Source organism: Rhinolophus hipposideros (assembly GCF_964194185.1).
Source record: "Rhinolophus hipposideros genome assembly, chromosome: 20".
Lineage (NCBI taxonomy): Eukaryota > Metazoa > Chordata > Mammalia > Chiroptera > Rhinolophidae > Rhinolophus > Rhinolophus hipposideros.
In genome coordinates, this window is record NC_138066.1 from 2,094,260 (window position 1) to 2,109,400 (window position 15,141).

General features: G+C 44.7%; 2 protein-coding genes across 2 annotated transcripts; one reads left to right on the top strand and one right to left on the bottom strand.

The window, feature by feature from the left end:
* Positions 1 to 4,587: 4,587 nt before the first annotated feature.
* On the bottom strand, positions 4,588 to 6,184 carry LOC308489272 (mediator of RNA polymerase II transcription subunit 9-like; the record flags this gene model as incomplete). Its single annotated transcript, XM_081030158.1, has 2 exons — positions 4,588 to 4,894; positions 6,170 to 6,184. The coding sequence occupies 2 exons, from the start codon at positions 6,182 to 6,184 to the stop codon at positions 4,619 to 4,621; spliced, it is 291 nt and encodes a 96-aa protein (XP_080886284.1). The 3' UTR covers positions 4,588 to 4,618.
* Positions 6,185 to 10,349: 4,165 nt separating this feature from the next.
* On the top strand, positions 10,350 to 10,692 carry LOC308488242 (enhancer of rudimentary homolog; the record flags this gene model as incomplete). The annotated part of the gene is made up of 1 exon (XM_081027792.1): positions 10,350 to 10,692. The coding sequence occupies exon 1, from the start codon at positions 10,378 to 10,380 to the stop codon at positions 10,690 to 10,692; it is 315 nt and encodes a 104-aa protein (XP_080883918.1). The 5' UTR covers positions 10,350 to 10,377.
* Between the last annotated feature and the right edge of the window lie 4,449 nt (positions 10,693 to 15,141).

Below are 15,141 nucleotides of genomic sequence, written 5' to 3' on the forward strand. Positions count from 1 at the left end.
GTGGGAACCTCAGTTCATTCCTTCTGAGATGCTGGCTTCACCGAGGAAGCATGACTCCAACTGGATTTTTCCCCCACTTTGGTAGCCCTTGAAAGGGTCCCTCCCCATGTGATGACAGCTATCTTTCTTCTAGAACACCTTCATGTACATGAAATCTCCTGGCAGATAGGGGTGGCATGGCAGACCTACTCTCATGGGTCCTCTCAGGTCCTTATGAATTTGTGTCATAATTTCTAGGGAGAGAAGCCCTTTTAAATATTGAACATGGTCATGAGATGATTCAGCTAAATTAGGCCCAGGGTATGGTCTCAGACTGAAATTCCTAGGCCTGCCAAATATAAGTTCCTAAGTTCAAGGGAGTGATACTGTGCTTTCTGGGAGGTTGCCCTCATTTTTGACAAGGCTGATAATGGAACTCTAGGCCACTCTCACCTGGTAGCCTGCTGCATGAAGTGTTTAGAGCCAGATTCATTGTTCTACTTCCCCAAAGGGCTGAGGGGACAGGGCATGTGATAGCATGGTTTGCACGAAGCTTAAGTGACAGTAGACTTCAGGGAGGCCATTTGGACAGTATGCAAATTGTAATGAGTCAAATCTCTTACCTTCCACAGGCCTTGATTCTACGGAATCTGACTGCCACCAGGTGCTTGGCACAGCTGGTCAAGGAAACTCCTGTACTTTGGCCATGACCTATAAAGGATTCTGCTGATAAACCACACATCTCTTATACATTTGGGATAATGTCACCTGTTTGGTAGCCATGCTAAGAGTCTAGTGCTTTTGAAATCCCTCTCAGATGATTCACACAGATGAGTTTGTCCATGACACATGACAATCAATCAGATGGGAAGTGTGGTACAGGAATTATTTTGGTAGCCGATTCCCAGAGTCCAGTTGAATTTCTTTTAGCCCCTTTCTCCCACTTGTCCATTTCCTTTTGTGAAGCACATTTTTGAAAATGAACAGAAGTTACTTGTGTTAAAAGGTAGACATCTAAGTTTGGGGTTCTCTATGTTTTACCAGGGGCTCCTGCAGCTCTCCCAGCAAAATCATTTCATGTGGGGCATCACCACGTCTCACATGAATGCTATGACGGATTGCTGCCATGGGTGGCAAAGCCTCTGACAACTCAATTTTCTGTGAGATATTTTAATTCCCATCAAAGTCGAGAATGCCTTATGTTGCCAAATTTGTCCTATTGCATGACAGACCCTAAACAGTTACCTAGTATCACTATGTAGATTCACTTTAAGTCCTGAACTGAGAATCGTGGTCCTATTGTCCTAGTTACCCTACGCTAGTTAACTCATCTTGTGCTGATTTAATTCCAGGCAAAACCTAAGCTTAAGTTTCACAAGCAGCCACCACAGCACAGAAAGTCTTAACTCGGTCACTTTCATCCCTGTATGTGACCCAGCAGAAACCATGATCAAATCTGAGTTTTGAACAGGAATGTCACACAAATCAGATCAGGTCAGGATTGCCATTGTAGTCACCACCATCTATTTGATCAGGCTCTGATAAGAGAGGAGCAGGGTTTAGGAGATCACATCTCCTAAGCACAATATCGGGTTGCATAATAACGCTTGTTCATAGCTGCTCTAAAGGCACACTTACAATGCTGGGTCTTATGCACTGGAAAGATAGCTGTCAGGGCACATGAGATATGCAAATAAGTCAAGTAACCCAAAGTAGGGCTTGAGCCCTTTCAATAAGTTTGGCTGCGGCTGCCACAGTTCGGAGGCATCCAGAAGGACTCAGAAATACACTATGGATCTGGAGTCCAACTTTTGAGTAAAATTCTGCTAGCAGTGCCTTTGTTTCCATGGCGTATCATGTGGAAAGCTTTTTCAACATTTGAAATCCTCACACCTTTGGGAGGGACTATAGCCAATTTCAGTTGTTCAAAAGCTTCCTTTAGATTCTAGGGATCAAATCCAAGGGTCTAGAGTATTATTAATTGGTCCATCAGAGGATTTGTTCACTCTGCAAAAGCTGAAATGCACTGTGGAAAATGTCTTACTGGTCCCTCAAATTATTAAGTTACTTTGTTATTGTGGGTTATTTCATCTACAAAATCAGTTTCCTCCTAGATTCTAACACTTTGTGGCCTTCCACACCCGATTTCCTTAATACTCGACCTCAGTTTGGCAGTACTGCAGTTTATCTAATGAACCTGTCCCTGCAAGGTGAGGAATTGGAACAAAGCCAAAGTATCAGTTTTGCTTTACTCTTTAGTTTCTGAGGCTCCCAGAAAATCATCTACATACTCAATAATTATAGATCATCCCATGAGACAGATTTCCCTAAGATGGCTAGAAAAAATAGTAGGAGTCCCGAAACTCTAGAGGAATTCTTTGCTACAAACACTGGACTCTTTCACAGGTAAAAGCAAATGAGAATTTGGACTCATTAGCTAGAGGGACAGAAAAAAAAAAGAAAAATGCAGAACATAGAGAAAAACTTGGAAGACAACAAAATCAAAGACAGGAAAGTTGCAGGGTATACAAACAAACAAAAAACCCCACAAACTTATACATACAGACAACAGAACGGTGGCTGTCAGAGGAGAAGAGAGGTGGAGGGAGGATAACAGGGTGAAGGGAGTCAAATATAAGGTAACAGAAGGACACTAGATTTTGGGTGGTGACCACACAGATGTTGTATTATATACACCTGAAATTTATATAGTGTTATTAGCCAATGTTACCCAATAAATTTAGTAAATTTTTTTTTAAAAAGAAAAGTTTCAGGGTTAGGGACTACAGTGGTTCATGGAACAACAAATTCACTTACCCTCTAAGATCGGGTACAAATCTTTAGTGACCAACCATCTTTCTCAAATATATCTTCTTTGCTTGCTGAAAGTGTGGGTGTATGACAGGGCGTGTCCCTTTTTAAAGATTATGCCTTGTTTTTCTAATTTCTTTCTTTCTTTTTTTTATCAGGACACAAAGTTCTTTTAATTATACTCTTGAAAACCATCACAAGCCATAACATTGACAAACACAGCAAAGACAGGTTCCACCTCCCCCTGCCCGTGAGGAGCCCGTGTCCATTTCAGCCTCGCAGAAAGGCACCCCCGGGTGGTCTTGCATTTCGGTGGCTTCACGTTTCATGGTATTTGGTCAGAGCCTTAAAACCGGCCCACACACTATGCCGAAATGTCAAGAAAATAACTGATTCAGTTAAATAACAGTCCCAAGGTAGGAGTCTACTAGGTGACTACCCACTTCAGTTCAGAGCCTGCTCTTCTGTCCAAAGCCACTGAAACCTGACGTCTCCCTTCATCCCTCCCTGAGTTCCCACGTTGACATGAACCGAACCCCTGCTAACAACATCTTCCACCAATACCTGCCAACAAGGTCAGTCGGCGAGCGTCTGTCAGGGCCCTGCATGGGTCAGCACAGGTTATGGACTCATTTTTAGGTCTAAACAATACTCGCTTACTGTTCTCACCTTAACCTTGAGAGGGAAGGCAAGAGCCCACGAATAAGATGTCCCACCTGCAGAACACGCGGGGCGTCTGGACCCATTTGATGAAGCAGGACTTGACTCCTAACGTCTGGGTCCAGCTCGTCGCCCCTCAGACCTGCCTCAGAGCTAAACGGTCCCACCTGGCCGAGTGCGACCAGAACCGTCACCCAGAACTGCCCTTCTCTGAACGCGAAGCGCACGGGAACCTCTGTGTGCAGCGCGGTGTGTTCGTGGCTGACTCTAGGAGCGGGCCAGAGGGGGAAACGTTTCTTAAACCAGGCCCACGGGAACCTGAAACGCCGGGAGGAGCAAGGTCTGCGCCCCCGGACACCTGTCTGTGCCTGCGCAGAAACCTCGAGTCCCCCAGCCCCGCGGGAAGCACCGTGGGGTCTGACGTGGTCTGGGCCTTCTCAGGCATTAACTGGCTGGCTGAGCCGCCTGAAGGTGACAGGACACAAAGGGAGCGAGAGCTGCAAGTGCCGAGCACGTGTAGGTGCTGGAGACCCGGGCACAGGGGCCTGCGGGCGGGGCTCGGGGCTCAAAGGCGAAAGCAAACAAACTGTTTCAGGGGCAAAGCTACCCCGTGGTCTGTGGAGCAACGCTCCCTCTCCCACAGCCTCCGTGACCATTTTAACCCCATGCCACGTGACTACAGGGCGGCTCTGTCCGGTGAATCCTATGCAAATGTGTCACGGTTCTGCTGTACCAGAACAGTACGTCGCTGGTACACACCGCACACCGGGGCGGGGGGAGGGAAGGCAGGAAGCTCGGGAGATGCTCCTTTCCTACTGAGCTCCTCCGATCCCGGAGGGGCCCCGCCCCGCAGCAGGTGGCCCCTCCCCAGGGACGGGCTGGGGGCCTCCAAGCCCCTGCAGCCCCCAGCACATTCCTCCCCCCACAGCAGGCGCTCCCGTCTTTGTGCCTCTAGACACACGGGTGTGTACAAGGGAGCCCCACCAAAGCCCAGCTCCGGGCTGGCCCCTCCTGGAGCCGCAGGGCCCAGTGCAGCTCAGGAAGCAGTTCGGTACCCCCCCCCCCCCAGCTAGTTCAGAGCTGGGCTCGGACAGAAGCCCTCTCCGAGGGGCAGTGAGGCCGTCCGCTCTTCCCCTGCTTTCTGCGCCTTCCCGGACGCCGGCCTCATCTACTCCTTGGGGATCTCGAACATGCAGAGGCTCTTGTACTTTTGCAGAAGTTCATTCTTGGTCCTGACTTGCTCGCGGAGGCGGTGCAACTGCTGCTGCTGCTGCTCGGGGCTCAGGTGGATGCCAGGCATGGTGCTGATGCCCTTTCGCATCTCCTGGAACTTGGCCTTGAGGGCGCTCAGGTCCTGCTGGGTGTCTGGGCTGTCCTTGTCCATGCATTCAATGACGTTGTGAACCAAAGGTAAAAAGGAGTAGTTGTCCTTTGTTGCGAGTACCTGTAAGGACAGTCACCACACTTCAGTCTCTTCCCGAAAGTCAAGGGAACATTAACCCCTTGGCAGGGCCCTACGTCCCTGTGTGGTACTCATGACGCGAGTGGGGAACAAAGTCCCGGCACACAGGTTAAGATAGAGTGAGTATGGGGACAGAGCCCCAGAGAGCAGTTTCCAGGCTCTCGGCCTCACGTGGAGGGGTGCTGGCTCGGGTAGTAGATGGCCGTCAGCTGTGGCTAGCTGGCCATCAGCTGTAACCAGTTAGCCAGTTAGCCACTGATACAACTGTCGTGGCTGCACTGGTTGGTCAGTCGGTTGGCTGGCAGGCAGAGAAGGGGACAGCAGGTTGCAGGTTGTGTGGCTCCAGCCTCCAGGGAGACTATATTGCGTCCAGTAAGACTATAGTGGTATGACTTCCCTACCTATGGCTCCGTGAGAGTTCCTTTTTGGCCTCACCATGTCCTGCGTTCTTATGTTGGGAGCAGGAGCAGAGAGCCCGCAGGCCGCCCCGCTCGACAAATGGTGCAACGAGCAGGATCTCCCACACGACAGTTAGTAACACAACTTTATTTGGGAGCCAATATCCCTCCAAAGGCCAATGCTCTGGTAAGCGCAGAAGGTTATACAGAACAGGATAAAATTTAATAATGAACCAAGTTCCAGAGTCAAATTGAGGTGGAGAAAATCCCTGGTCCGGGAGAGATGGCAGGGCCCATGATGGGTCTGAGGCAAGCTGGTTTTGCAAGGAAGAACTTCGGAGAGTCCCGGAGTATTGTTCTTGCACCTCGCAGAGGACTCTATGGGCTTGTCCAGAAGAACATCCTGGAGGATCGTTCCGGAGTGTCTGGCTCAGAGCCTCGCAGAGGGTCTTAGCCGGAGCGCCCAGTCGGACTACTCATGGCATTGCTCTGGAATTCTGCTTTTATCCTCTTTCCCTTGAACTTGTTTACATCTTAGGTGATAACCAGAAGCTGTTTGCCAGGAGTTGTTTACCTCTTAGGTGATAACCAGAAGTTGTTTGCCAGGAGTTGTTTACCTCTTTGGTGATAACCAGAAGGTGTTTGCCAGGAGTTGTTTTGGTGAAAGTGTTTATCACTCAATTTTGTTATGCTCAGTTTCACACAAAAACATATTTTTTACTTCACTCTTATCAGTCTCACACATGTGCGACCATAGTCCTGGCCCTACCAGTAAACAATTTGTTTTGCAAACCTCAATCCAACATATATAACACATTTTATATATCCATACATCCTATTTCACACCCGCAGAGGACACCCGGGCAGAGGCCATGCGCTCCAGACTCCATCAATCAGTCCGCGAACCCGAGAGGCCTGCCCACTGAAGCACTGAAGGCATCGCTGCCCCTCAACGTCACTTCAGCCTTGTTTTTCCTAATTTTTTATAACTGGTTTGATTTTCTCTAATTGAGCCCTTGACAAAAAATAGTGTTTTACATATGACCATGGCTTGTTCTTTTGGAAAGTTATTTTTATTGGTTTTATATCTCCAATTAAACCAGTATTATTCCCTAGGTCCCAAAGTGGGGCATGGATGTCTCAGCCTGGGTGCTTTTCCAGCACGGTGTGAGATTGCCACTCTGTCATTTTCCTTTTCTAGGGAAGGCACAGAGTAACCAAGTTGTGGGGACAGAGTCCCAGCGAGCAGTTTCCAGGCTTTCAGCCTCACGTGGTAAGGTGCTGGCTCAGGTAGTAGATGGCCGTCAGCTGTGACTAGTTGGCCATCAGCTGTTACCAGTTAGCCGTTAGCCACTGATATAACTGCCGTGGCTATGCTAGCAAATTCGGATTGCAGTTAGCAACGGGTTGGTTGGCAGAGAAGCAGACAGCAGTCTTTGGATCGTGTGGCTCCTGCTTCCTGTGTCTCCAAACCAACCACCAGTGAGAATATAGTGGTATGACTCCCCTAGCTATGGCTCCATGGATGTTCCTTTTTGGCCTCCCCATATCCTGCGTTCTTGTGTGGGGACCAGAGACCCCACATGAGACCCTGCATGACACAACTCAAGTGTGTTTTTTTCCAGGGAGCTCCACAAACATTCCAGGAGAATCAGGAGAAAGTAAGAATGACTGTTCCTGGGACAATCTGTCTGCATGGGAACTGCAGAGAAAGAGGAACAGCTGAAAAGAATTCTATTGTTGTCGGGTAGAGTCTTTTAAAATGTTAATTAGGTCAACATGGTTTATCGTGTTGTCAAATCTTGTATATCTATACTGATTTTCTGTCTAGTTGGTTATCAATTACTGACAGAGGAATGTTGCACTCTCTAACTAGAATTGTGGCTTCGTCTTTTCTTCCTTGCTGTTCTATCAGTTTTTGGTTCATGTATTTTAAAGTTCTATTATTTAGGTGTATGCACGTTTAGGAATGTCATAGCCTCCTTTGAATGCAGCGTTCTGAAATGTTTCTCCACTATCCTAGTAGTAGTACTTTTAAAGTCCACTTTGATGTTAATATAACTACTCCAGGTGTGTTTTACTTAGTGGTTGCATGGTATATAATTTTTCTTTCTTTCACTTTTAACTAGCTGTGTCTTTATATTTAAAGTGGGTTTCTTATAGAGAGCATATCTGAGTCTTGCCCTTTTACCCCATCTGATAACATCTGCCTTTTTTTTTTTGCAGTATTTAAACCATTTACATTTAAAGTAATTATTAATAGTCTGCACCTTGGTGTGGTTTTCTGTGTTTCCTGTACTTAGGGTTCATCGACCTTCTTGGATCTGCTGGGTTCCATTGTATTTGGAAAATTTCAGGACGTTATTCTTCAATTTTTTTTCCACCCCCTTTTATTCTAGGATTTCAATGACATGTATGCTGGACTAGTTGATATTGTCCCATGAGTCCCTGAAATTCTTCCCCCCCTTTTCATTCTTTCTTTAGCTTTTCTTCTCTGAGCTTTTCTTTATAATATCTACTCTGCTATAAAACCCATCTAGTCTTTATTTTTGAAATATCTCCTATTTCTCTCCTGATCTTTTCTGCATTCTTGAGCACATTTATGATAGCTGTTTCTGTCTTTGTCTATTAATTCTATACATATACATACATCTCTGTCACTTATGGATCTGATTCTACTGATATATTTTTTTCCCTGATTATGAATAATGTTTTCCTGCTTCTATTCATGCCTATTGATTTTTTTTTGAAAAAAATTTTAAATTCTGGTAATATACATGTAACACAAAATTTACGTTTGTAACCATTTTATAAGTGTACAGTTCAGGGGCATTAAATCCATTCACATTATTGTACAACCATCACCACCATCCATCTCCAAATGTTTTTGCAAAACTGAAACCCTGTCCCCATTAAACATTTAGTCCCCATTATTGCGTCCACCCCACATCAGCCCTTGTCAACAACCATCCTACTTTCTATTTCTATGAATTTGACTACTCTAGGTGCCTCGTATGAGTGGAATCATACAACATATGTCCTTTCGTGATTGGTTAGCATGTCATTGGGCATGTCTTCAAGGTTCATCCACGTTGCAGCATGTGACAGGGTTTCCTTCCTTTTTAAGTCATGCCTATTGATTGGATGCTAAACATTGTGACTTTTACACTGTTGGGTCCAAGATGTTGTTCGATTCCTATAAAGAGAGTGGGATTTTCTGCTAATAAACAGTTTTAAAGAATCAAACGGATCCCTAGTAGTTTAACTGTACTCCAGAACAAAGTGCAACAGTTTTTCAAGGAAGAAAATATCCAGTCCCATGTATTTCAAGGTTTTTCCATGCTGAATTTCTTCCCACCCCTAAGTGAGCACCAATAATTTTATAATGGATAAGTCCCAAATCAGATTGCTGGGTAAAAGAAAACTCAGGGGCACTAAGCAGAAGGCCAATTTGAAATCCCATGTTGGTATCAGTGAAGCATCAAAGCACCATAAATCTAAAAACACATGTCCAATTGACTCATGTCATAAATGATGGTGCTTCAGTTCCAAGGACCCAACAAACTAATCTAAATGCATTAACTAAGGCAATCATGAACAATTGTGTAGCCTTTGATTGGCTTTTAGTCAGTCAAGAGGGAGTAATGCTATAGCGCATACCCCTTGTTACACAAACATGATAACCACAGGGCAAATAGAACGGCCTGTTACTAAGCTGAAAAAAAAAAAGGACCCAACTCTCTAAAGCAGACATAACTAGATTCTGGGACCTATTGGCTTTGAAACCTGTAGCAAACATTACAGTCATTCTGTTTGTGTTACTTGTCTGTTTTAGTCGGTTTATATGTCCTGCCCAGAGTTTTAAATGCTGCTGCATAGCCATTGTCACATCAGATGGCTCAGCAACTTGTCCTAAAACAGAAAGAAAGAGAGAGAGATTAACCTTGGATCAACTGCAGAGCATATTTAATACATGTTTCTCATCTTAACCAATAAAATCTTGACAAGGGTAAAAATCTGTACATAGTGAATTAATGTCCTGTGGCCTGATGTCATTTGCCCTTGGCCAAAAGAAGAACTGAGAGAGAGAGAAAAAGCAGCCCTTGCCATCTGGACTGATCTGACTTTTGTGGCTAGATCTCAATATGATCATGAACCCTGAGGTCTGAGGTTCTCCGCCAGGCCACTTTCTTCTGTTGGACATTAAATTCTCACAGACTATCAACCTCAGAGGTTACTCTGAGACCAGGATAAAATGAAACAAAACAAGGTTACTTCATAATTTTATCTAAGAACAGACACAAATAAGGTCACTGTGGTACCCACAAAGGACCCAGTCGTAGAACTGTCCCCTGCTTTCTAATAGAAATCAATCTGGTACAAATGCCTGGCTTCCTTGGACCCTCCACCAAGTCACCCACATGACACCCAAATGCTGTCAGAGGTTCCTTCTGACGTCCTCTCACTGACACACCCCACAGGCCCCATGGTGTACAGTCTCCTTCCCTGCAGCTACTTAACAGCCCAGTGTGCTCAGTTACTGTAGTCGCACAACAGCCTAGCCAACTGTCCCTCCATGTCTTTCCTTAAGGAAAGAAGAGTCTGTGAGATTGTGCCTTTCTGGGACTCTGTTCCCTCCTTGTGTTTACACTTTATGTCTCTCTGTCTAATCCCCAAAAGATGGTCTGCAGCCAAAGATATCTCACAGGAGATACAACGTAAGCCAGGCGGAACCCAGTGGGGTCCCCCAATAAGCTGCCTTAAACAAATTCGGGAAAGGGCTTGCCTCCCCTTCCCCCTGCTTGGGAAAGTCTGTTGCCGGCTCTGACTTTTCCCTAACAGCCGTCAGTTAGAAATATAATGAGGAGAACGAAGACCAGTTATCTCTTATATCTGACAGACTTAACACTGAGAAGATATTTACCTTAAGTAAGATATAATGGGACCTTGTACCTTGGCTGTTTAGAGACTAAGATAAATTGGCTTGGGCTGTTTATGAGTGTCACAGACCGTGCCATAAAACACTGTTACTGGTCGGTGGCGGCTTTAGCAAAAGAGTTTGGCGCGATGTCTCACACCATTTTGCTGGTACAGCCTACCAAGAGGCCAGAAGGAAGAACTTACGCGGACTACGAATCTGTGAATGAATGCATGGAAGGCGTTTGTAAAATGTATGAAGAACATCTGAAGAGAATGAATCCCAACAGCCCCTCTATCACATATGATATCAGCCAGTTGTTTGATTTTATTGATGATCTGGCAGACCTCAGCTGCCTTGTTTACCGAGCTGATACCCAGACATACCAGCCTTATAACAAAGACTGGATTAAAGAGAAGATCTACATGCTCCTACGTTGGCAGGCTCAACAGGCTGGGAAATAGTTATGTTGGAAGCATTAAGGGGCTGGGGGTGGGTTTGGAACACAGGTGTGTACAGCGTACTGTAGTGGAAGTTCTGTATTATAGTAATCCTGTTTCCATTTTGGTACACTCTAGCCCAGGATAAATGTGTTAGATGAAATGTGAGGATCTGGTTCAATCTGAAACCCCCACCAACCCCCCCCCCTTTTTTTTCTTTTTTTTTTACTTAAACATCTTTATGATTATTTAGATGGAATTTGTTCTTTGTCAGGTAATGTTTGTTCCAGTCCTTCAAAAACTGTTCATGCCTGCTTTATAACATTCACTGTACTAACAGCCCTTCTGCAAGTTGGAGTGGGGGTGGTGACACAGTTTAGTTATGTCCTCAAGTTAAAGTCTTAGTGAAAAACAAATAAATGTTCTTTAGTTATAAAAAAAAACAAAAAAAACAAAACACTGTTACTCCCTTGCATACTGGTCAATAAAAGCCTCCAGCCGGCTTTGTTTGGGGCTCCAGTCCTCTAAGACTGAGAGACCCCTGGCCTTCTGAGAGATTTAACAGCATTAAGTCTCTGTTTCTTTCTTAAAGACTTAACCCAAACCGCCTCTTCTCGCCTCCTCACTGCCTGTGTTGCGCTGGACGTGACAAGTTATACATATGTTCCTGGTACGCTGGCTGAAGGGCACTGAGAAGTCAAATGTACATCAGTGCAGGGGCTGCTGTGGAGTGGGCTTGGCTGGGGTTCTGACACTTCCTGCTGTGCTCCCTTGATCCTCTCACACAACTGCTCTCTGTGCCTTTCTTTACCCAAATGCATAAAACAGGAGCCTTCTGTCTCGAACGGGCTGGTGTGAAGAATGAAAAGAGGCCCAAAAACCAAAAATCCAAAAACCAAAAAACCAAAAAAAAACCCCCAAAACATGGGAAAAAGTGACTGTTACTATTCTTACTTCTTATAATTATAAACTATTCTAACCACAACGCAAGATTTGGGCTCCAGAAACACAGATCTTGCCAGGGTACCAAACTACTACAGACTGCATGAGAGGACTGTGTCTAGCCTGGAGCAGCACTGTCTGCATTCAGCCCTGCCCACCACCTGGTTCTTACTACCTCTTCCCTGGTGTGAGCTGGTCAGCTGGCAGTTTGGTACAAGCAGTGGGCTAGGGCAGGCTGCACTGGCCACAGCTCTCAATGGTTCAGGCACAGCTCCTTGCAGCGTAGTGCTCCAACTGCCATAGCCATTGCTGTGGCTCCACAGACCACCCAGGTGGGCCAGGCTAGCTCAGAGTGGGCTCACCCTGCAGGGGCAGCAGAGGGGCCCACAGACGCGTGTCCCCTCCATCTTACTGAGGGAGCTCATCCAGCCTCCCCTGAATGAAAGTATTACCATTAGCTTTAATGTCTATAAGATCAACCCCTTCTGGGATCTATAGGTTATCTCCTAATTCTACAAGGGTAACTTTTTTAAAGGAATAGGTGGTCAGACCTTCACCTTCTACCTGGGACTAGATCCTGTCTCGTCCATTCTCCCCTTTGCAGAAGAGAGAGGGTTGCAACAGATGTCTCCTCCCATCCCAACCCCATATCTTTTACCTGTGACCCAGTGATGGACTGCAAATTTTAATTCACCCAGCACCCTTAAGTTTCTTTTTTTTAGTTAAAAATTAACTTATTTATTTTTGTTGTGCTAAAATATACATAACATAAATGCTAGGCCATATTTAGGCCAGGAACAGGTACCTTCGTATCTTAAAAGTCATCTTGTCTTGCTTTGTATTTTGTACCTGCCGGCTTGTATTTGCCTTAGTCCTGGAGAAGCCATCTGGAATGTAGAAACCATCTTATCCTGTCTTGCTTTGTACTTCGTTTGTCTCCTAGCAGCTTGTGATCAGTGGGCCTGAGTGGGCCTGGGTGGTCCGGTCCATTGGAGGCCTGGGGGCCAGGGTGTGGAGCTGGAGGGCTTGGTCATGCCCCAAAACCCTTTGTTGCTAGAGTCAATGCAATGGAAACCCCCTGAAGCATTGAAGGGGTATCAACCTCATTTACCCCGCTATAAAACTCCATACCCCTTTTTGCTTGGGGAGGTCATAGTCTTTTCTAGTTTGACCTCCCACAGCTCAAACACACCAAATAAATTCTGATCTCCCACGACTCATTCCTCTGGCCATGCCTAACAATAAAATGTATCATTTTAACTATTTTTCAGTGTACATTTCTTTGGTAGAAAGTACATTCACATTGAAGTTCAAGTGATGGCAGCATCATGAGGAGAAGTGAGACACTTCTTTGTCTCTCCCCTTCAATCTACAACTGGTGGGACATCTATAACGCAACAAGGATTCCTCTGCTCAACACATTAGAATGCCTGAGATGTCTACAAATCTGTACATCTGAAGGGAGGTGGATTAAAATGCATTGGGAAGATGGAACTGGGGAAATAGCGCGGACGGTGCCCACAACCCCAGTTCTGGGCCATGGTAGCTGAGCCTATGACCCCAGCGAGTGCAATAGCAGTGGCAGAGATAAGGCCTGTGACTCTACCTACCTCCCCATCATGGCCCTTATGAAGGAAAAGAAGGTCAGCAGCCACATCGGCACCCACTACTCTGGCTTCCTCCCTGGCTGTGGTAATGCTTGGTAGCAGAAGTGGAAACAACACACGTGACCCAGGGCTTCCAGCTCCTATGGCACCAGAGACCACAGGGAATGGGGCAGCAGTAACAGCAAGCTTGAGATGCTGCTAACCCCCAGCCCCCTCCATGCCATGGGTGCCTGAGACCCAGACAACCCCGCTAGCAGCAGAGGCACATGTTGTCCCAGTGACCCCAGTGGTGATGCCTGCAACTGCAGTGAAATCCATGCCTGTAGTGATACTGGCAGCAACAAGTAACCAGTGACCCTGGAGGCACAAGCAGTTACAGAGATGGCACATGTGACACCTCTGGCAGAGGCAGATGAGGGTGGATAGTCTTGACTCTCAAATATAACAAAAGTCGGCACAGGTAAGAGAAATAAAAAAATTTGTGCTATAGAGGCCGCATACTGAAAAACAAGAGAAAAGCCTCTAATTACCAATCTGCCGAATTGTTAAAATTAAACAAAACTGTACCTAAATAAGAAAAGTGTTCACTATTTCAGATGTGCTGACAGAAAACAACCTATTCAGTACCACGAATAATCACAGTAACATAGCTTCACAAAAAGAAATGACAATTCTCCAGAAACCAAACTCAAAGTCATCGTATACTGTGATGTAAATGATACAGAATTCAAAATAGCTATCATGAAGCAACTCAACGAGATACAAGAAAGCTGAGAAAGGCAGTTCAATGAGCCAAGGAATAAAATTAATGAACAGAAGGAGTACTTTACCAAAAAGATTTAAACTCTAAAAAAGGACCAAACAGAAATTCTGGAGCTGATGAACTCAATAATGAGATTTAAAAATGCATTAGAAAGCAATAGACATAGAGCAGATTATATGGAAGAGAGAGTTAGTTAGTAAGCTTGAAGATAGAAATATAGAGATGACTCAGGTGGAAAAGAAGAGAGAACTAGAATTTTTTAAAAATAAAAGACTCTGTGAGAACAAGCTGTAATAGAAAAGGCAATAAATAGATAATGGGTCTTCTAGAAGGAGAAAAAAGGGAGAAGGGAACAAACAGCCTACTTAAAGAAATAATGGATAAGAACTCCTAAAACTGGGGAAGGAGCTGAACATACAAGTATAAGAAGCTAATATTAGAACACCTAATTATCTCAACACAAAAAGACTTTCTCTAAGACACATTATATTAACACAGTCAAAAGTTAATGATAAAGAAAGAATTCTAAAGGCAGCCAAGGGGTGGGGGGAGACAGTAACATACAAAGGAACCCAATCAGGTTATCATCAGATTTCTCAGCCGAAACTCTACAGACCAGGAGAGAGTGGAATGACATATTCAAAATATTGAAAGATAAAAATTGCCAACCAAGAATAATCTATTCAGCAAAGTTATACTTCAGTTATGAAGGAACAATAACAGCCTTACCAGACAAATAAAAAATGAGTTCACCAGAACAAAATCTGCTTTACACAAAATGTATAAATAAGTCTTTTTTTAGTTTTTAGTTTTTTTGTTTTTTGTTTTTACCAGAAATAAAAAGGCAAAATTACAGAAAATTTTGAATAAGGTTATAAACAGACAGACAGAACCAGAAAATTGCAACTCTATTACAGAACAGGGTGTAAGCAATTATAGCATAAAGCTTAAAGGGGGAAAAAGCATTGCAAATAACTATAGCAAATTCAGTTTGGTAATGAACACACAACATAAAAAGAGATGATTTGTGACAACAAAAACATAAAAGGGAAAGAGGAAAAGGACAGAACGTGTATAGGCAAAGGAAGAGAATACACTATCAGAAGAAAAAGGACTATTTTATCTATGAGACATTTTATATAAACCTCATGGTAACCACAA